The sequence below is a fragment of the Phalacrocorax aristotelis genome, chromosome 2 (genome assembly GCF_949628215.1).
Source record: "Phalacrocorax aristotelis chromosome 2, bGulAri2.1, whole genome shotgun sequence".
NCBI lineage: Eukaryota > Metazoa > Chordata > Aves > Suliformes > Phalacrocoracidae > Phalacrocorax > Phalacrocorax aristotelis.
In genome coordinates this window covers 2,230,267-2,252,824 of record NC_134277.1, presented here as the reverse complement: position 1 = coordinate 2,252,824, position 22,558 = coordinate 2,230,267, and the positions used below count along the sequence as shown (strand labels likewise).

Below are 22,558 nucleotides of genomic sequence, written 5' to 3'. Positions count from 1 at the left end.
GCGCAGTGTTCACATTGCAAAATTAACCTTCCAAGATCCCTCAGCTTTGTTAACATCTCTGTTACATCAGCGTAGAGCTGATACTGCAACTCCGTTTGGTTTACACATCATTTCCTCTGTTCCCAACCACTACAAAGGCTAAAACATTTATTCTAAAAATACAAAAGCATCCCGACTGCAGCTGCGAAGCACAGCCAAGAATGTCCCACAAACAACAAAAAACCCAAAACCCTCAGTGTAAACAAAACAGTAAAAACCAAAACAATGCACAAAGCCCCCAGCTACCTGAAGCCTCTCAGCTGCAGCCTTCCTTCTGTGAAGGAGACTGATAATAGGGGGGTAAAACAAGTTATTTTCTGGGGGAATTGGAGCAGGAGGGTATTAACTTTGAAGATGAATCCATCAGCCCTTCTGGAAAGCAAGCAACTGGATAGAAAGATTGAGATGAAGAAAGTGCTCACCTTTCCAACAAATGTAAGATCTTCCGTGAAGTTGCCTTCGTAGACAGAGTCATCCTCCAAGAGCAGAATCCCAGAACCCTTTATTTGAAAGCAGAATTCATGACATTAATTTCCTACCTACTTAGGTTCATCCAGAAACAGCCACTGGCTTGGAATATTTATGGGTGGTCAATTCTGAGAACCTTTTTGAAAGCCCAACATAGCACTGCAGTGCTCAAGAGAAAAGCAAGGAGGTGCTCTAGAGATAAGCCCTGAGGCATCACTGCACAGAGAAGTACGGGGTAGTCAGGAGGTTTTAAACACTATTACATTCATTTCTCTAGAAGAAGGAACAAACTAAGAACAGTGACCAAGAGTTGCCACACGGGTCAAACTTGTGGTCCTCCCAATCCTATGATTGGTGATTGTAACCAATTGTGTCATTGTTTGCAAGACGGTGAAGAGAAAAGAGGAAGGCAGCTGCTATGTAGAATTAGCTTCGTCCCTTGCTGTGCAGTCAACAGGGCTTTAATAAGCTGCTCCTAAGCATTTGTAAAATGACTCGTTCCGTTACCTCCCAGCTCCCACGGCTGCTTCACAGAATCATAGGATCATTTAGGTTGGAAAAGACCTTAAAGAAGGAGCACCGAGATGCAGTACAGGCACAGGATAGTTTATAACAATAGGGGAAGATTTTTCTTGTTGGGGCTCAGCCCATGGTTTGGGCCCGAAGGTTTGTATCTACCCATACCAGCCAGAAAATGCGGTCACTTTTAGAGCTGTAACACATTTTCCACTGGAATGGTTTTCTTGATGGAAAGCACCCTTTCTGGCAAAAATAAAAGGTTTCCAAGGGAAGCTTCTTGGCCATACCAATTTTCCACTAGGAAAACTGAAGTGACTGCTCCCCACCCGGAAGCCTTGTGAAGTTATAGGAGCCTTTGGCAGCTGGCAGGCCAAAAGACAGCTTTATTTTGGTTCCCTGCAGATGGAGTTTTTGTGGAAAGCCCTTCCGACAAAGTTTCCATGCTAAACATTTTGTCCTAAATTGGTGAGTGGGGAAGGGGTTGTTTGTTTTTTTAAGTGCGTATTTTTCATGAGAAGAAATGCTTTTATTTCCAAGCCGGTTCTGACGATGCCAATCCTTTTTGCTTTCCCCACCAACATCTACACTTCCAACTAACTGGGCAGCCAACTTGTCTTAGGTAAGCTCACACTGGAAAGGTAAAGACTTAATGATCTCAAAGATAGATGCAGTATCATATGTAACTGCGCACTTCATATATGCGTTCTATAATGCAGTCTGTAATTGTGACCTCATAGTCAGTCAAACAGCCAGACCTAGAATGTGCCTTAGCATGAGCAAGGAGAAGCAACAGCCTCACATCTAGTTCCTACCTGCACCTCAGGAAGGTGATAAGAAACAAAACTTCATCTAGGCCTTGTTCTTCAAAAACATTGTTGTGGTAAAACATCAATGCTTAAGTTTTTTTGCTTTCCATTTTCCCTCAAAGATTAATTATGAAGTGAAATCTTAATCTTGCCCTTGATGGGGATTTCCATGTCCCACCAATCTAGAAAGTCCACTGAAAATGGGTACTCACCACCATTTTATCAGCATGAAATGTTCTTTGATAGCAGACACCTGACTGGGTTACCACAATGCCTTGTCCATGTTTGTGATCATCGAGCCATGTCCCTATGTATCTCTCCCCTCTGGAATGCAACAGAAAACAAATTATGGTTTTTACCCATTTTATTAGTTCTTAGTCAATTTGATGTATCACTGAGACTAGTTTTACCTGATATAATGCTTTATGCAGCACAAGTGCCAGATGTACTGCACAAACTCAATTCATATAATGCTCCCCCAGGAGTTCAAGCCTTATAGCAGAGGCTGAACACATCCCCCTTCATCCCCAAGTCCTCCCATCAAAACATGAAGCTTTACCCCTGCCAATAGAGGGACAAAACTGTCAGGCACTTAAAGCCAGCTCTGATCTATACCACCTTTACCTATCTCTGTCTTCCCAGACTCCATATCCATTCTTCTTGTCATTTTCCCACTGTCCTGTGTATTTAAATGGATGCTCAGCTGAGAGGTTCTCCAGTATCCCAAATCCTTGACGCACGTTGTCTTTGAAGTAACCTTTGTAGACCATATCATTCCCATACCTGCAAGGAGAGAGACAGAATTTAAGAGTGTGACTATTTGATAGCTACTATTGGAGTAGGAAGGCGGAAAGGTGAGTAGATTAGGCTCACTGACCTGCTAAATATTCCAATGTTTGACTGATAGGTCTACAGCCTGTAGTTGTTCACTATTAGGAATATGCATCACCCAAGCTAGTCACTCCACAGTTAGCTTTCAGTGTTATCTAAGGACACAACACTTAGGCTTGCAATTGTCCTGGGAGAGGCCACTTGGTCCTTGACCTCGCTCCAGCCAGGTCACACCAACCACTGGTTAATCCAGAGTGGGAATAGATCAGATCAAGCAGGAAGCCAGATCTGCCTTCACCTTTCTACGCTCACCAACCACCCCTTCTCCTGGGCTCATCTCCCTGGGAGAAGTGTGCCCCAGCTCTGTCCATGCTGGCCAGCAGATCTTCACTGCTACAGCAGAGAAAGCACGCTAAGCAGAGCAATCATCTATAACTATGAACATGCTCTAACATCTGACACCAGAGACACTATTGCAGCACTGCTCAGTTGGCTCCAAGTTCCCTAGAGACTTCTGCATGTCCTGTACTCTGAGTTTGACTCCTCAATAAGGAGCACAACAAGCAGGTTTCTAGGAAGGAAGACAGCCTATCCCATAGTAAGCAGCTGGGAAGGTGGACTGTGTGCTTTCCTTCGCCACAGCTGGCTCAGTGAAAGCAGGGCTAAGTACACGCAGTAACAACGGGCAGTCCAGTCTTCACATTGGCCAACCCATTTGGCCACAAGCCATGGATGACCTAAGCAAAAACGAGGATGGCGCTCACTGCTACATAAACAAAGCAAGCTGGCCCTGTCCACTTAACCCCATAGGCTGCAAATGAAACCGGTTTGTACCTACAACGTGCTGAGCAGGCATCCACAGCCATTTCTGGCCTTCTAAGTGGGTAAAGCAGGGACACCACCAAGGGCCCCCAATACAGTGTTTTGCAGACTGGGCTCCATCCAAATTCCCAGCAGCACTTTGAGACACAGGTGTGCAAATGGCTGTTTCCAGAAGCATTTTGATGAGTAAAAAAGAAACCCTTGGATTCCATTTCTTAAGTTAAGTTCTGGGCTTAAGCTCAGAATTTGAGCAAGCAAAGAAATAAAAAAGCCAACTGGGGGAACCAGCTCCCTGCAGCAGTTCAGAAAAACAGTTATGACTCCGTGACCAACAATCCCATCCATCATTAAGGGATTATGCTATACAAGAGTTAGTCCCGATAGCATGGCCAGGAGAGGCAGAGAGCTGTGCGCTCCATCAGGTCTGTCGAGGGCTGACGGCACACCGCTGCTCTCTGCTCTGCAACCACAGGCATGAATGCAAAATTACATCCTCACCTATAGGGTGCAGAGAACACTATGTCAGGTAGATACAATGGTCATAGCCTGCAGAGAAGCTCTTACTATCCTAATGCTCAGGAGACCCAGGGCTTGTGAGGAAGCCACACTGCCCATCTCCAAAGGAAAAGCTTCTGGCGCCTGAGTTACCCTGGGTTTTACACTGTGACTGAGCCTTCCACAGTGGGGTGGGAGCATTTCACCCTTTGAACATGCGGAGCCCCCTTTTTTCCCAGAGTCTGTCTTTGGGTTTTACTTACTCACAGATTCCGTAGCCTCTCATCTTGCCCTCGTACCAGTGGCACTTATAGCAGTCATACCGGTCTTCGGATCGGCGTGGGACGAGGCATATTCCAAACCTACAGGGTCAGAGGTCAGCATGGGAAAAGGTGACTTCATTGTACTGGGTGAAGTTTAAAAACTAAGAACCTTCGAGATTCCCAAACGGATCACCTCTACCTCTAACACTATTTCTAGGTGTCAACGGACTGGATCCAAGGAAGAGCTCATCTCCTTGTGAGCTGCAGTCACAGTTTCTCACTACTCCTTCTGTAGAGCTACTTTCAGTGTTGTTGGTTTTTGCCCCTCTCTACCCCTTCCCAGTTTAGGAGCAGAGTTAAACTACCAAAGCAATTGCTTTGGTCTGAACAAAAAGTTTTCTTAATCCCAACAAAAATTAATTGAGGCATTTTTTTCCCTGTAAAAATCTAACCTATTCTGAAACTCTAGAAAGCTAGAAACTAGAAATGTAGAAACTGAGAAATCTGGAAGTCTTATTTTCAAAAAGTTTTAGAACAATAACATTTGAATTTCATAGTATGGTTTCTGTCCCCTCAGAACTCCTCATTTAAGAGACGTTTTTAGAGATATCTAAAATATAACTTTTCCAGGGTACTTCAAATTAATAAATTCACATTGCTTTTGAAATCAGGGTTCAGGTTAATCCAGCTGAATCCAGCATCTGAACAGGTCATGTGTGCACACCCCAGGTTACAACCTACTCAAGCTTGAGCCACGTATCTTTTTTTGACAGGATAGATGAATTGGCCTGTAACTGTGAATAGAGTCTCCCTAACAAGATGCCGGTGTCCCTGTACCTCTGGGAGGTACCATTTCTTAGTTGATTTTGAAAGTAAGAAACCCCCTGTTTTTTAAGGCTTACCCATGCTCCAAGCCCTCTTTGAAATCTCCGACATGGTTGCGTCCGTCGCGCCACTTCAGTGTCCCCCTGCAATTTGAAGCAAGCATTATACAAGGGAGATCGCCAGCAACATGCACAGCTGAAACAGAAGGTATCGAGGCACAACTCAAAAAAGGCTAACATCGAAATATTTCCTCTGGGGACAGAGCAGATATTTGCCAGGCGCCTCTGAGACCTTGGCTTGCACTGTAAGGATTAAATACCATAATGTTTACATGCCCTGGAATGAGCTGGAAGAATCCTCTTCCAAGTTCCCTAATCTCAGAAGCATTTTGTAGAGTTGCTGGGTCATCCATTTCAGCCCTTGCACATGACCCTGTTGTAACTGCAGTGCAGCATGTGATTAAGCCAGCTGAAGTTCCAGCACGGCACATCCCTGTAGACAACATAATGACACCGTGGTCCAGAACTCATTGTGCCAGGCACTATGAAAACAGGAGACAAGCGCTGGCCTAAAGGGATCACATCTCTCCCTCTGTTTTGTGTGTGGGCTCTAGAAATGATTACATGAGTTAACAATGCAACAACGAGCCCGGAATGGTCAATGCGATGGTCGAAGTGTTGCACGGCCGGGCCCCGTTGTGAATGTTCCTCCCCATCTCCCAGTCCACCCCCACCCACTCACTGTTTTGACTCTTGCATCATCCTAGACACGGCCAGCTCCCTACACATTCCCCAACCAAAGACGACAGGAGATGGTACAGTACCAAAACCATGACGCATTTATTTGACTTTCACCAAGGCTGTTGCTTTAAGCACCTACATGAGACAGGCTCTTTTTTCTGGTATTTACAGGGAAGTGGTCAGATTAATTTTAAGTAGATTTAATACATATATTTTTGCTTCACCGGTATGATAGAGGAAACCACAGAGAATGCCTGCTCCAGCCATGGGGATGCTTTAAGCTGCTTCTCAGTGGGAATATCTCCTTCCACCACACCAGGTTATCAGGAGTCCTGGGACAGAACAGTGAAGAATGCAGATGTTTTGGCTGAAGAGCCCTGATCCACACTGCTGCAGCTTTCTGCTCACGTGCTTTGCCATGCCAGCATCTCTCTCAGAGGTGGACAATTCCTGTACAATGCCTGTAATTCCTACAATGCCTGTAACCTTGTATTAGAAGCAATTCCCATAGAAGAGCAGTTTCAGGAGTGGGAAGGCCAGCTTAGTAATTAAGCAATTAAAAAGCTCATGCATTAAAAGCATCTGAAGTCACTTATTTCTGCCACAGATTTCCTGGGATGCCTCAGTCAAGTCACTTAATCTGCAGCAGCAGAGGTATTTATTCATCTCATTTCTCCAGCCCTAAGAGAGGAGGAGACAAAGAGCAAGCCGAGGCGCTTGTCCCTCTGTGTCTGCACGCAGTGGTTTTCAGAGCTCGGTTAGGAGTGCAGGTGCTAGGGAAGGTCAGGGTGACGCAAAGGACTGTCTCAGGCATAGTTCTACTCCAAACACCTATTTAATGCTATTATGAGGCAAGGAACAATCTCTTCCACAGAAGATTCAGGATTAAGCTTCTGATTTTGGATATTCAGATTATTTTAAGGTTTTTTCAAACCAAATCTCTACAGCCTTTTTACTTCAATATCAACTTTAAACAAACTGTGTAAAACTCAGGAAGTATGAGAGTTCCAAATCAGCCTGTTTTGGTGTCTGAGGAGGTTGGTCATATTTCATGTTTCTTCACAAAAAGAGAGACTATGTTCTATCCTATTTTGGCTGGGACCATTTCACCTTTGATTTACAGACCATTCCCTTTTCACTGTTAAACTTCAGTTGCATTTAGTGAACGGTTCTCATGTTCTCGAGAAATAAATATGAGCGTCTTTTGTATTTATTGATTTGTCTCTTCTTTTTTTTTGTTTGCTTGCTTGTTTTAAATTCCTTTGACAATAGCTTGGATATATTAAAATATATTTTGATAGCACAGGATAAAACTTTTCCACCACTCACAAGCAAAGGCTCTTTGTTGTTCTTTTTTCATCATGACGGTAAAATTTTATGCCTCAGGCTGAGACCTTGAAAATAAACATTAGCTCAAATCTAAGTCCTCACTACAGGCATAAGCCAATGCAGCACCTTTAACGTGATCATTACCACATTATTAGGGTCAGCCTCTACAATTTATTGCATAAACCAGTGTCACTAGCGAGACATCTACAATATAGCAGATCATATGCCAGGACTCATGCTTTGACCAAGCCCTAAAGCAAGCAAATATCTCCCAATTGCCCCCTGAACCTGTCCTCAATACCAGTTTTCCCTCTGGAAACAAAGTGAGGCAGGAACCAGAGAGGCTGGCACACCCTGGGAGGTCACCAGCACAGAGACTGTGGTCCAGGCCCTCAGCATGGGATGGATCACCCCATGCCCACAGCCACTCTGTGGCATCTGGACCTCCACCTGTGCATCCACTGGATCCAGGTAGTGCTACACAAAGACAGCAGGACCACCCTTGCATGTTCTTGCTTAGAAAAAGGACAAAAAAGGCTCCTTACTTGCCATGTGGTTTTCCCCAGTGCCACTCGCCCTCGTAGGATGCATTCTTGAACTTGCCCTCCAGCCTGAAGACGTAGGTGAAGAAGCGGCAGGACGGGGGCTTGGTGCCTTCGCCAGTCTTGCCCCACAGTGGGAAATCTCGCTTCCCATTCAGAGCCTGGCGGACAGCCTGGTTCAGCTTCCACTGCCACACAGCCTGGGGGCAGAGGAAGAGGAGTGCTGGACTAATGAGTGAAGAAAGCAAAATAGCTCCCAACAAGAGGTACTTCAGGAGAAGCAGCAAGAAGCTGCTGGGTTCCCATCACTTCTGTGCCGTTCAGCTGGCTGGGCTGATGAGTTATGGCCCATCTACAGCACCAACAGGATGGGTTATCTTGGATCCTGCAAGTTGGATACTGCACCACTCCACAACACTTCCATGCATGTAAATCCAACTCTCACCACCATCAACTGTCTAAGTCACCTCTGGCCATCTGAAGAGTTATTGGCTCCACAGAGGGGCAGGGCGGGGGAAAAGCCACACTGCTTGTTATTCTGCTTAATTAATTTTAAAATGGCAAAAATTGCAGACGAAATGCCTCGGCTGCATTATTTAAACAGGTGTAGATCCCACTCATCTCTCTTCTGATCAGAAAGGTAAATCCAGATGCTTAATGAGATTTCAACTTCCACTCAGTGTTTTTCTCCCATAAGAGAGCTGCCATCCCCCTCTATTGCATTCCCCTATTTCAAGGCTTGGTACATGGTATTTCAGGTGGAATAGAAGCACCCTGTCACTGCTAACCTTCATCTGCGGGTCTTTGGCAGAGAGAAAGAACGTTTCTTCTGGGGTTATAATGCGTACTCCATACCTGTGAAGCAAAAGACATTACAGAGACTATGAATATCACATTTCTCAGTGAAACAGCAGTTCACAGAATCACAGACTCACAGAATGGCGGGGGTTGGAAGGGCCCTCTGGAGCTCACCCCGTCCCACCCCTGCTTGAGCAGGCACACCCAGAGCAGGGGCACAGGGCCGCGTCCAGGCGGGGGGTGAATGTCTCCAGGGAAGGGACCCCACAGCCTCTCTGGGCAGCCTGTGCCCCTGCTCTGGCACCCGCACAGGGACGGGTTTTGTCCTCATGTTCAGGGGGAACTTCCCGTGTTCCAGCTTGTGCCCGTGGCCCCTTGGCCTGGCGTTGGGCACCACTGAAAAGAGCCCGGCCCCATCCCCCTGACACCCACCCTTCAGATATTTATAAGCATTGATGAGACCCCCCTCAGCCTTCTCTTCTCCAGGCTGAACAGACCCAGGTCTCTCAGCCTTTCCTCCCCAGGGAGATGCTCCAGCCCCTGATCCCCTTGGCAGCTCTGCGCTGGCCTTGCTCCAGCAGCTCCCTGCCCTTCTTGAACTGGGGGCCCAGAACTGGCCGCAGCCCTGCAGGTGTGGCCTCACTGGGGCAGAGCAGAGGGGGAGGAGAACCTCCCTCGCCCTGCTGGCCACACTCTTTTCCATGCCCCCCGGTTCCTGCTCTTGCCATTGCCCTTCAAAATATAATGGTGCTTTTGCAGTCAGTTTTTCCTTCTGAAGAAGTACTCAACTAGTAAACTCATCTTTGTTCTCTAGGTCTGCAGTCAAAACCATTTTATTACTGCATGATTTCAAGATCATAGCATCACAGAATCATTAAGGTTGGAAAAGACCTCTAAGATCACCAAGTCCAACCGTCAACCCAACACTACCATGTCTCCTAAGCCATGCCCTGAAGCACTACGTCTAAATGTCTTTTAAATACCCCCAGGCACGGTGACTCCCCCACCTCTCTGGGCAGCCTGTGCCAACCCCTGACCCCTCTGGCAGGGAAGGCATTTCCCTCACACCCAACCTAAACCTCCCCTGGCCCAGCTGGAGGCCGTTCCCTCTCGCCCTGTCACTGGTGACTTGGGAGCAGAGACCAGCCCCCCCCTCACTCCAGCCCCCCTCAGGCAGCTGCAGAGAGCAAGAAGGGCTCCCCTCAGCCCCCTCTTCTCCAGGCTAAACACCCTTAGTGTCAGCAAACAGAAGCAATGCAAGTCCAAGCTGCTCTGCTCCCATTGAAGATGCATTACAGTTACCCGCAGCCCAGAACCAATCGCACTGGTTGGAAAGCAGATCAGACAAAGTTTTAAATTGTTGTCTCAGTTTCACAATCAAGTCAAACACTTGGCGGTTTTTTCCCCTCTAAGTGGAAATTTTTCACTTACAGTCCTGGAACTGGCTTCTCCGTGCAGTTTTCATCTACCCACACAAGCTTCAGATCAAAACTCTGAAAGCTGTTTCCCTGGAACAAAAAGGACAAGATGCTCCTGTTATTAAACATCACACTTTGCCCCTGCTTTGTTGATCCATTGAACAGCAGAGCAAGACTGGCAGGACTGTAAGTTCCCTCTTTTGTGGTCCACACGTCTACCCCACACTACGATGACAGACCTTGGACACTGAAGAAATGCAGGAGAAGGAAGAAAGTGCTTGGTTAACATTTATAAGCAGTGTGCCATAATGCCATGGCCACAACTAACAGTAACAGACCTTCTCAGATGGCACTTACCTCTACAAGAGGTTCTTCCCTGTCACATGAGAACACTCCCGAATCATCCCTGGCACCCAGTATGCCCTAGTTTTGCTTATGATCTATCTAGGATTTGGACTCCAGGTGGCACAGCCGAGAGCAGCCCGCAAGTACAACATTTAAGGAGTCACTACTTTGATCAATAGCACACCTAACAGAAGAAACTAAAATGGTTGAAATACTTGGTAAAGGCTGCATTTAATATTACATTGCCCTTCTCTGTCTAAAGTCCAGATGCCCACACTACGGAATTGCTGTCTGTAAGGATGTAGTCAAGGTTAGGTACTAGCACTATGGAGTTCGCCACCAGTCAATCACTGATGTGTCTACCAGATTTGGGGGAACAAGGAAGGGAGGGAGATTCAGATTCCCAGCACCAGAGCCCTCACCAGCAGTCCCCTGCTAGAAGCCCAAGCTAACCAGTTCAATCCCAGTCCAGTTATGTCTCCACAAGCCTCAATAGCAGTCATAGCAGCAGATGAGACATAGTGGGTGGGAACCGTTGACTGAACAGAGGTGTCTACAATGCAGATATCTCTGTGTGAGCTGGTTACCCTGTCCTAGTCGATGGAGTCAAGGACATGATTCAACTCATCCTGGTTCTAGCATCTGAAATAGGTCAGATGAACCACACCCAGATAGTGCATGTTCCCTCCCCTGGCTATAAAAGGGAGCCTGGGGCACTTGCTCACAGAGAGGTCACTATGACGCTAAGAAATCTACAAGGTAAAGTTGGATGAGATAATCACCACCCTATTTCCTCAGGCCTAGACCCTGCAAGCTGCGTAGGGCTCCCCAGCATTATCATAATATTTGGAAGAGCCCGTAAGATCTATCAGTTCACAAGGCAGTCATGTGTTTGGACACCTGAGGGGCTGGCACATGACGAAAGAGCAAGCAGAGAGAGGTTCACATGAAGAGAGCCGTGCTAGATTACAGGAGCTGTCAGTCAGAGCGAGCCAAGCTGGACTTAGTTAACATGCTGCAGAACAGCTTTGAACAGGTATTATTCATCTAGCCATCCATGGCTGTAGACACTCCCTGTCTGCCCCACGCCCAGGCCCTAAATACCTGAAATAGCCCTAAGAACACCTGCAACTCCTGCTCCTATACCACTAGCAGAGTCAACCATGAAAGGTCATATTTAGTCCTATGCGTGAGTGTTTACAGTGTAATACGACACATCATGTCCCCTTTGAATAGGCAAGGAGAGAAATCAACAGATTCATATGCAGGCATGGACTTGGGTTACTAGAAAGTTGCCTATGGTGGTTGGATAGTACATATTTACTGGAAAAAAGTTATGTAGATTCTCCTCCGTTTCCTCTTTATTAGGCTTTCTTTTATTCTCCAGCGCAAACAACAGGTGCATGGATCTGAGACAAGGTTTTGCCAACAGCCAAGCTCTGCTGCATTTTCAGCATCAAAGGAACCTGAATTTTATCATTTATCCACACTGCCCTTTCAATCCCTCTGAAAGATTAAAGACTAACCTGAATTAGCACAAGGACATCATCGAAGAGCAAGATCCTCTCTGATCGATTCGTGCTGGCAGAGATGGGAAGATTTTTGCTATCTTCCAGCAGCCTCCTGTCAGGCACACAGAGCATGTCCTGCAGAGGGAACCGCAGAGGTCAAGATGGTGGATCAAAAGCATCAGGAAGTGTCAGGATTTGGGAGAGGAGATACAACTCAAGCCAACAGTTCAGAGACAGTCTGACTCATGGCACAGGTGTAAGACCTCCAGAAGAGCTCCCCTTCAAGCCACTTTCTACATCCATGACTCACTGTGAATTTGTAGCCCAAGGATTTCCATAAGGACTTGGTAAAACAAGCTTCATCCAGGACTTGGCTGATGAAAGACTCCAGCTTCACATATTCCTTGATGGCGCTGGTAACCACATCCTTTTCAGAGCCCTGGTAAAAGAAGGCAGGGCTTGAGCAACGCTTCAGGCATGGCTGTGCAGAACATCTACTCCCTGGGCTACAGCTGCAGAAAAGCCTCAGCAGTCCTGACTCTGAAGGGCTAATGGGCGTTAACCCTCCAACTCCATTTTCAAGGAAAGCCTCCCACATCTAGCATCATCTCTGCCACCAGCAGAAGTGTGCAACCTTAGGCCAGTTACCTGACCCTCTGCAGCTCCTCTATGTGATGAGTAGCTTGTACTATGCTGGACCAGCCACTGTTGCTTTGAGACCTTGAGGTGGGCTGCATTCCTGGGTACTACCACCCCAGCCGTCCACTGGAAATCATTTACTTCCAGCCAACTTTGGATTCAGTGACACCACCACAAAGCCCCACAAGTCCTGCATAAGATTTTAGCATAAGCCAGTCTAACATCATCACATAAAGCTTCCTACCTCGCAGAGAACCTCATTCAGCTTGGTAAGGAGCAGTACGTATTGCTCGATGTGATCCCGGATAGGTTTGTGAAGAACAGTGTATAAGGCCAGTGACATGGAGGTCTCAGAGGTGAAGTCTGTGAGGAATTGTTTCAGCACTGTCTTGTGCTGCTTCCAGGCTTCACTGCAAGATGGTGAATTAAGACAAAGGTTCATTAGTCAGATTTTCTTCAAATCACCACTTTTCTACCTTCCAAACTTCATATGGTACCTCACTCCCAGAGCGGGTATGGAAAGACTTGAAAGAGCGGGAGATAACATAGTGCAAATGTATTTGTACACCAAACACACAGAAATAAGGCAATGAGGCAAACGAGAGCTCCATCCATCCTGCCTCTGGCCCAGCGGCCTTTGCAAATAGGAACCACACCCACAGACATACAGAACATAGCCTGACTCTGATGGTGGTTTGCACACCAAGAGGGTGACTCAGACAAAGTGACTGTGAATCTGCTCATACCTAGTGCTCATGTCTTCATTTGCTATTTCCATGCGACTCTGACAACATCTGGGACAAGCAGTGGAAATTTCCTGCCAGATTCCCACATCATCCTCTCTGTCTCCGGTCCCTGAACCCCCAAATTCCAAATTTACAGGCTTCCTCTCCTACAAAAGGAGTTGTGCATGGCTAAGAAGAGATGGAGAGAGATTTGCAGAGGAAACCTTTCAGCAGTTGCTGCTGTGGTCTCAAAAGAAGTCAGGAGCGGCCCGTATGTTCCGTTCAGCAGAGATGCAGCCGGACTCTGGAACGGAGATTGCTGCAGCACTCAGTGCCGCTTGCCCCAGTTTAGTGTCTTAACCCACACAATACCATTGCATTCCTATCGACCCCTTCAATACGCATTTTTCAGCCTACTGACCTCTTGCTCTTTGTGGTATGTTCAAAGCCGTGGACTACAACGTAGTTTGCAAAATTGACGAAGTATCTGTTGGCAAGAAAAAAAAAAAAAACAAAGGCGTACAAGCACGAGCTGAGTTACAGATACACATTAGCTATGAGGTTTAAGTGATAGAGGGACGAAGCTCATTTGAAAACATCATGTCAAGCCCACCTTTCCAAGGGAGGCAGAAAGAGACATAGCTGCTGTACCTCTCGCCTTGGCTCCCTCCCCTTCCGTCCCCTTTGCAACTCCTTGGTTTAACTGCCGTGTTGATTTTTGCACTAGTATCGTTACAGGAAGTTTAACTCATCCTGGCATTTAGCATAAGCAGAAGTAAACTTGCGCAACTGTCCTGGAAAGCGTATCTACAAAGGCTGTGCTTAAGATACCAGCTTCGGATGTATGAATTTCTGCTGGTTGAGGTGAAAGTATCAGGTTTGTATTACTGACGGTAAATTCAAGTCAAGGTGTCCCATGCCAATGTATCTCATCTCACACTAGAGGGAGATCGAGCCATATTTTGTCAGCAAATACCACCCTTTCTGCCAGTAGTGTTTTCAGATAAGTCGTGTATAATGTCCAGACTAATTGTCATTTATTACATCTTTCAGGGAGATGTATTTACTGCTGATTTTCAGGCCCTGAGTAGCTGCTTTGCTTCCTCCAGTATCACTCCAACAAGCATGAGAGGTCGTAGAATCAGGACTGCACAGAGTGAGTCAGCAGAAGCGGGTAGGAACCAGCCCTTTTTTTTTGCATGATGCCCAACACAAACAGGTTATAATTTCAAAATGAGGGGAAATTAGGTCTTAAGATAAACTTCTCCTTTGTGTCATCTGAAACCTCAGCACAAGTTTTCATCTTTCATACACCTTTTTAAGGCAAACCGGTTTTAATTTATTGAATCATTTCCCAAATGAACAACGCACACTCACATAAAGGTAAAGCTTGTTGTGTATCACCTTCTAAAACAATGCTGCCCAAGCAAAAACCAAACAAAAAGTAGTCCTTCTTTCCTCCTCCCTCCATGCACGTAAAAACCACCAAAACCAAGACTAGATGACACCAATGTCCAGGACCAAGTGTGCCCATCTCCTGCTCCCGTGTGGGTGCCAAACTGCACAGATGATACAAGCCCATCTGGCAAAGGCTTGGCCACATTTATGGCCAATGTGATGAACGAAGGATCAAACACCGGCTGATCTTTATGTCATCTCAGGGGTCCGTGAAGCATTTTTCATGCTAAGACATCAACACACAGGTTGCACACGCTGCAGTGCTTTTGGTAAACATTTTATTTTGCGTTGCAGACAGATGGGGAGCAGATGTAATTAATTACAGAAAGAGCAACAGGGCAGTATGTTTTTTCACATCACGCTACATCCGTCACTTGCTATCACATCCCTCGCCAAAATCATAACAGCGTGGCACAAACACGTAATATGAACTGCGTCTAGTGACATCTTCTCTCCTCATCCTTATGAGTCCTTTAAACCTGCTCGTGCTCTCCTTTCTGTTCCTGATGACAGCTCAAGCTTTGCTCTCATAAATTACCCAGGTACAGATTCTGCCCCTGTTCTCTTCCTGCTTCTAAGATACATATTAAAACATGTATACTTGCAAGAAAAAAAACTATCCCTCTTACAACCATACGCACAGCCAGAAAAAAAGGCTACCTATGCTGTTTCCACAGACACTATATTCTGTAGCACTTGTTGTGAGCACTGAATGCAATCAATTCCCTGACCTAATGACTGAACACTAGTGGATAGGAGAGAAGAAATTAAATGGACAAATTAATCGCACCAACCTACCAGTTAATTGATTAATTTGGTCCCTTATGCTACTCCAGAAATGCTTCTGTACTTACTGGATGTAGAGGCTTAAGAACAGGTCTCCTTTCCAGACAGTGTAAATGTCCTGGATGCAGAATGAGTCAGAGGTGCTGCATTTTTGTTTCAGTATCCGGTAACTTTCTTCTGTGAGGTTCCAGAGAGCTTGAAATCGATCATTCAGGAGCAGGAAGAGCTTAAAGTTCTCCTTTCCCTTCTGGTCACTAGGCTCTTTGAGGAAAAGATGGGGGGGAAAGGCTGTCATAAAACCTTGACTCCAAGAAATCTTGTGGAAAACATAGCCTGTATCTAACACTTCAGCCCAATTTTTCAGTGTAAAGCACATACATTCTTATAGGAAAACAATGCCAGGGAGGAAGATGATTATTATTATTTAGGGTTGTGTCCCTGTGAGTGGTTGTATGGGCTATCCATGCTAAGGTTTTGTCTTTCCCGTTCTTGCGGGGCACACGGTCAGGGCAGCCTGTGAGGCTCAGCCCCAGCTCAGACACGAGCGCTGGAGGAAAATTTTCTGCCCCTGGCTCAAAGGGCTGTTCCCAGTCTCCTCGGAGGCTAGACCAAAAAGGCAGTGACATGAGAGGGAACCACCCTACGGGCCTAATCCAGTTGTACCACTTTTGGCCAGATGGGCTTGTGAATATTTACATGGATTTGTTATTTCAGTGGAGCTGCTCTCATTTACTGCCAGCTCAGAACCTGCACCCACACGTTTTACCTTCCAAGATGGGCATGACCATGGACCGAGAGCAGGGAGGCAGAACAGGCATGGTTTAGGGGTCGCATAAGTGTGAGAGGCATTTTGGATTTCCATGCGCCATGCTGGAATCAAGCCTAGGAGCAGGTGTACACCCTGACACTAGTTAGAATCTAGATTAACCTCTGAAAACAACAGGAACCACAGTCCTAGGCTTGAATGAAAGGCCATGGGCATCCTTAAGGGCTTGCTATCTTAAATGAAACACCTCTATATACCACTTATTCTAGCAAACAACCCCCCAGCAAAGTCCTCAGCCTTGGAATTTCAATTATAATTCCCTTCATAGGTGTGTCTGTGGCTCAAGGCTAGAACTAGAGACAAAAAAGTAGTCTGCTCTGACCTACCTGCCTGGAGAAGAGGCTTGAGGATGAGGGCATCTATCCGTGCCAGGCATGCTGAGAAGGTTTCTTCCACTTGGAGCAGAGATGCCGTTGCTTCAGCCGTGCACATGTCCTGGACACAACACAGAAGGCACACATAAACTCCCTTGCAAGAGTATCCCTCTACCAAGGCTTCAGCGCTCATTGCAAACAATCAGCCTTTCCTGACAGCACGCACAGGAGTAATTGCTGTCCCCAAAAAGCATTTAAAAATGTTAGAAAGGGAAACAGAAACCCAATAGCTCAACATGAGCTGGTGTCTCAGAAGACCACCGAGGCTACAGCCCATTTTCCTGATGCCCCAATTGAAGATCTTCTCAGGTGGGCCACAATACCTCTTCTACATGACTGGAAAGGCCCTAAACTTCTTGATATATGTTAATCCTGTTTAGTGCCAGATTCGTTCTCCCAGAAGAAAATCTCTGAAGTACAAGGCAGCAAAGGATGAAGCAGAGCATCTCTTCCCGTATCTCTCACCAGTTTTCTGCCCAGCTGCCTCAGTCTGCACCTTGTGGCATTAAAAGCTATTTTACGGAGTTGCAGAGCTGCGCCAGCCATGCCCCAACATCCAGCCCTCCAGAGGAGCAGATGTCTGGTGTGACTCCTTTCCGAGCAGGACACTGCACTGCTGGTTATATGTCACAACTGCTGCGTCAACAAGGAAAGCTTGCCTAAAGTGGAAGTGGGCAGCCCTTAAAAAAAAACCAAAAACAACCAAAAAAAAAAAAGGCAACAAACCCATGTGAGCAAACTCTATTACCTTCCTCCTTCCCAGCCTCATGTCCTGAAAGAAATGTATCACAGGAAGTGAACACAGCCAGCTAATAGCATGTCATAGGAGACTGCTCTGGAAAAAGGCCAGGTGCTGAAGATACTACGGGCAGAATCAGCTGTTATTAGTAATGGTGATAAAAGTACAAAAATCTGAGATTCTTTTAACTTTGTGAAGCAAAACAGCAAGCTCAAGGGACTGAATATGGTCTGTCCGCCTTTATCCTTAGCCTGGTTGTAGTGCATGCTCAAAGGCTACGTTCACAGGGGTAAGCAAAGAAGGATATGGCATTATGCTGCAAAGATTTATGTTGCTAAATTGGTGGCAGAGACTTTGGCATAGTTTTGACGTGGGCCAACTAGTGCCTCTCCCAGACAGTTCTAAGCTATGGTCCAGGGACCACTTGAAATGTGTAGCTTGCACATAGTCGCGCTGTTTTGGGAGGTAAGGAGAAATTAGCTATGTATAGATTATGCAATAACTGCTTGGCTATGGGGATAGACCTAATTTATTTACTAATGGAGATGTGAATAGTCTTTGCGCTGTTTCCAGGAAGAGCTGAACTCAAGCTATCTGTTGGTGGCATACTCTAAGACATTCTGAACCTCTACCCTGATTACTACAAACAATAGGTGAGACTCATTCTCCTCATGTTGAGGTGTCGGGAAGTTAGACATAGAAGCCTAACCCTACATTATACTTCATGGGAAGAAATACCTCAGGCATCTCATCATGGACTATAAAAAGGTCATCCAGGTGGGGTGACTAAGTTAGGTGGGAATGTCTCATTTTTAAGTTTCACGTGTGGGCGGATCCCTTGCTAAATAGGAGTTTGGGGACCCTAAAGTCACCAAACTCTGGTTAGGAGCTCCCTTTCCAGGTTCTGGAGCTTGGGCTGAAATGGTGTCATAAAACAAGGGGCGCTTTGCAGTTTGAATGGTTGGCTGGCCTGGTTTTACATAGCTGTTCAGATCCAGACACAACTGACAGCACAGATGAATGACAATGTTTTCTCCTTAGTAACCATTGCCTCTTAAATTTCATTTGTCTGAAAAATTGGAAGCGTTAAAAAATTCCATAATCTCATTAGTTTGCAAGTTCTCATACATCAAGGTCTGCGTGACCATAAGGCTATTTTGTGCAGGAACACTGGTGATTCATCCCAGAGGAAAGCTCGAGGCATGCAAACAGGTCAAAAAGCTAGAATACAAACTCCTCCTGGCCCCTCCCAGGGAAGGCAACTGAGCCAGGAAAAAAGTAAAACAAAACAGCAGCCAGCTGTCTCTCACCCCAGAGTACCAGGAAGACAGGACAGATCTAAAAGTTTGTATTTTACTACCACTTAATCCCCTGTCTTGTAGACATAAAGATAAAGTTGTTTCTCACTGGTCCTAGAGAGCAGGCAGGCCTGTTTGAAATTTCTAAGCATAAGTAGATTGCTTAATCAGTGAGTAAAATTAGGCTGGATATGTGACAGGATTTAATTTTCAAATGCTTCAACAGGTAGTCAGTGGGGTCATATTAGGCTCCCTGAGTAACAGCCTGGTGGGGTTTATTTATATTTTTAAGCCTATTTTTTCTATTTTTGGAAGAGAAGGAAAGATGGTTACATCATTTCAGATCACTCTGCTTTGAAAGGGGCTTGTTCTCCACCTCGTCCTTATTTAATTATGTAAGAAAATGTTTTATCCTGTGCAAAACAAAAAGAATGGGTGCCAGATGCCAAACTCACAGTTCCCCAAAGTCTTCTCTTATCAAAACAACCAGAGAAGCCGCATATTCATAACATACATGAATTTAGAAAATAAAGCTGGTGCCATCTGTACCCATTCTGGTCGTAGTGTATACAGGCCTTTCACGATATTTGCCATGGTTGAAGGAGTTATTTGAAACGGCGTTGACTGAGCTTCTAAAAGTAAAGGCATTAGGTTGTAAATGTGCTTTTCTGCAACATGTTCTGTAAACAAGGTCATCTTTTAAGTCTCTGTTAAGCTTGGTTTCTATGTAAAATTTATTCATATATATGAAAACAGGCACAATGCTCTGCAATGCTCCCATATACTGTCCAAGAGCTACGTTAAATCTTTCAATATAGAGATATGGAGGGCTGGCCTGCCGCTTCTTTGAGACTCTAAGTGGTTAGTTATCTTTTTTATTAGGTCACTATACATCTGTTCCGAATGCTGCTGGCATACACACTTATACACACAACTGTATATTTGTTCATAGGAGATAGGGATGTAGTCACCAGGACTCTGAGTTAAAAGCTGATCTATGGCACTATCCAGACGGCTGAATGTAAACTGAATGGCTCAAACCAAAGGTGCAGATACCCACAGCTTTGCTCCATGGGACCATGATAGTCCACAAGTGAAGGCAGGAGGCTGAGAAGCCTCCTCAGGGCTGAAGAACACATGTGCAACAGCACAGGAACATCACTGCCCCAGCCTAAGTGTTATTTGGTCACTTATGTAACGGTAACCTGGAAGAAAAACCAAGCTGGACCTACTGATCTGCATGCAGCATCACCCCTTCCAACCATCAGCTGGTCCCACAGTCTGCAGTCCTGGTTAACTGAGGATCTGTTACCCATGAAGACCTGAGCTCAGACCTTACGCGGATGACCCCCAAAGCATTCCCATGCTGTGGTACGTGGGTTGAGAAACCCCTGTAGTAGCAACACTAAAGATGCCCAAGCTAACTCTGTGAAAAACGGAAGCATTTGGATACTCTTTTCCATTATAACCTGCTAACACAGTGTTTTGCTTTGAGTTTGGTGGGGTTTTTTTTCTTTTTTTCTTGTCAGCAATCATGTTCTCACCCTTCCTGGGAAAATCTGTGGGCTCCTTCCAGCCTGAACGTGACAGTCTGGGATCATTTGCTGAATGGACGAGAGGCACCAGTCAGCTTTCGAAACAGCCCTTCCGGCACCACAAAAAAAGACCGAAGTTGGCACATCACATCACATCACATCACATCACATCACATCACATCACATCACATCACATCACATCACATCACATCACAACAAGGTAAGCGTGAGTTTCAGCCACCGTTTCCAGGCTTCCTCCACCAGTTCTGTGAGAACAGCATTTGCACACTTATTCTAGCCCAGTCAGGCAAAGAAGATTTGAAGTTCATCACTTAGTGAACAAAACCAACGCTGGCTCAGCCACAGAGGGCACACGGAGGTCACACTGCACGTTCACATGCGTGGAAAAACTGAATAACTGAATGCAAACTGCAGTGCCGCTGGGTGATGGGAACACTGAGCAGAAACCTGGGGCTGTCACGTGCTGTCTTTCCCCAGCTCGGACACAGCTTTCACTTGACTCAGTGGTTTTGCAATTCTGTGCTTGCTCTGTGAAGGACAAGGCAAGCTTGAACAGAGCCTCTCTGAAGCCTGTTCAAGAGGTTTTAGTCTGCCCTACATGGATGGCTCTGCTGCTCGGGGGTCAAGACCTTTGAAGATGGTGCAGTCCTGATGGCCAGAATTAAAGGAGGTGCACCTCCAAGGAATGGTCCACTCGCTGCACATAGCATGACAGCGTCTGGTTTTATATGCAAAATCAGAAAGTCTACAGCCTTCGAGAATGGAGATTTCCACTGGCAAAACAAAACAGCTGCCCATCTGCTTCAGGCTCCCATAAGGAATGATGATATCTCCCCAGGGGAGCGTTTTCCAAAGTATGAGACATTATCTGTTTCTTCTCCCTAAATGAAGCTACAGGAAAGCTGCGCAGCACAGGTCTGAAATTAGAGAAGGGACTCATAACAGTATTCATGTAGAAACAGGAAAAAGACCTTGAGAAACAACTTCTGTAGGAGTCACTGGATCTCTGTGGCTCATCACAGTCTTGGCCTGTCCACTGAGTGTGACAATGAGGGCAGAAAAAAGGGGGATGCAGCAACTAATATCAACCTAAGTGGCTGCTGAGCATGATGGGAGCACCCTGGGTCACCAAGAGGAACATTCATCCTCAGCAGGGCCTGTTCAAAGCTGCTAAATGCACATTTCAGCAAGAAAATACATGTCTTGAGGAGGCCACAACAGGTTGTTATACCCAGTTTCAGGAAATTGCCAGAAGGGTGGGTGGAACAAATAGGAAACCAAGCAGAGAGACAGTTTGATGAAACGCTGAGCCTCATTGTCAGCTTTGCATAGAACCTCTTTCTACTTTGGAGTCTAGCTCTGAGGCAGCTGTTCCACCAGGAAAATGTCTGGAAAGCCCCGTAGATTTCAGAGGTGACACGAAGTTTCTCATGGAAACTCACTTCTAGTCAATCTTATCAGCTCCTGTACATTAAGGAACAAACTGGACATCCACAGAAGGTCTATTCATTTTCCATCTTCCTCTTGTGAATGCCCCTCTGTGCTGAAGACAAGATTATCAGTCAACAAAGACACTTCTCACATGGGAGAAACCAGTCATGCACAGTACCAGATTTAGGGAGCGCTCAGAGTGTTTTAGTACTAAACCACCTGGGATGTAAATGCCACAACCACGTTTGCTGTAGCCTCTCCCCTCCTTAAACTCTTCTCTTTCCCTGCATCTGCCATCCTAAAAGGAACCGTGCCTTTGCAGTCCTTCCAATCTCATACATCCTTGCAGTTCATGACCTTTCTACCACCATCTGCCTCAGAAATGAGGCCAGTCCATCACTCTGCCACGCAGAGTCCTCAGACAGACCAAGTTTTCCCTTCCCTGCCCTTTGAGAGGCAGTCAAGTTACTGCTGCCATGCAGCTGAAGAGATGCCTTCCTACTGCACCCCGTGTCAAGTGAGTACATCATCTTTGCAGAGGCAGGGATAAAGCTGCTTTAATTCAAGCTGTAGTTGAGAAGTTAATAAAAGCATTCCAAGCTGAAGCCAAGAGGTACTAAAGATTCTTCTCTGTCAGGATAAACCTGAAACTGTTCCTCAGATACTGCTTTTACTCTCTAGGCCCCTTTCTCTCATGCCGGTAATGGTGTTGCTTCTAACTAAAGCAACCAAAACCACCTAAGAATGGAATATAGAGCATAGGCACTTATGCTTGGACTGGTAAATGCCTCTCCACTTTGCAGCAGGATGCAGCCTAAAGCATTTGAAAGCTAAAACTCTCTTCTTGCCAGACACTCTTCAAGATTCCCAGAAGGTCACACAAGTCCTCCCCTGCTGTTAACCTCTCACTCACATCATGTCTTTCCCCAAGCAGTGTATGGCTCTAAAAGGTGCACATTGCAGGGCAGGAAAATA

The 22,558-nt window shown here is 46.0% G+C and overlaps 2 protein-coding genes across 6 annotated transcripts in view; both read right to left on the bottom strand.

The window, feature by feature from the left end:
* ALS2CL (ALS2 C-terminal like) overlaps positions 1-22,558 on the bottom strand; it is a 73,090-nt gene that overhangs the window by 12,673 nt on the left and 37,859 nt on the right. For 4 of the 5 annotated variants that reach the window (XM_075082133.1, XM_075082131.1, XM_075082134.1 and 1 more), the window contains exons 2-15: positions 16,512-16,620; positions 15,428-15,620; positions 13,537-13,602; positions 12,635-12,800; positions 12,062-12,190; positions 11,767-11,886; positions 9,909-9,985; positions 8,468-8,534; positions 7,683-7,879; positions 5,146-5,211; positions 4,244-4,342; positions 2,457-2,615; positions 2,045-2,156; positions 462-539 (exon numbers count right to left, since the gene is read on the bottom strand). In XM_075082133.1, coding sequence (XP_074938234.1) covers positions 462-539; positions 2,045-2,156; positions 2,457-2,615; positions 4,244-4,342; positions 5,146-5,211; positions 7,683-7,879; positions 8,468-8,534; positions 9,909-9,985; positions 11,767-11,886; positions 12,062-12,190; positions 12,635-12,800; positions 13,537-13,602; positions 15,428-15,620; positions 16,512-16,617 — 1,635 coding nt within the window. In that variant the 5' untranslated portion in view covers positions 16,618-16,620. Of the gene's footprint in view, positions 1-461; positions 540-2,044; positions 2,157-2,456; positions 2,616-4,243; positions 4,343-5,145; positions 5,212-7,682; positions 7,880-8,467; positions 8,535-9,908; positions 9,986-11,766; positions 11,887-12,061; positions 12,191-12,634; positions 12,801-13,536; positions 13,603-15,427; positions 15,621-16,511; positions 16,621-17,024; positions 17,322-22,558 lie in introns of those variants that run through there. The other variant, XM_075082130.1, reaches the window with a different exon arrangement.
* Positions 19,074-19,912, bottom strand: LOC142053986 (CDK2-associated and cullin domain-containing protein 1-like). Its single transcript, XM_075086190.1, is given in 4 exon segments — positions 19,074-19,287; positions 19,289-19,448; positions 19,451-19,622; positions 19,859-19,912. Coding segments are annotated over 4 exon segments (600 nt in total).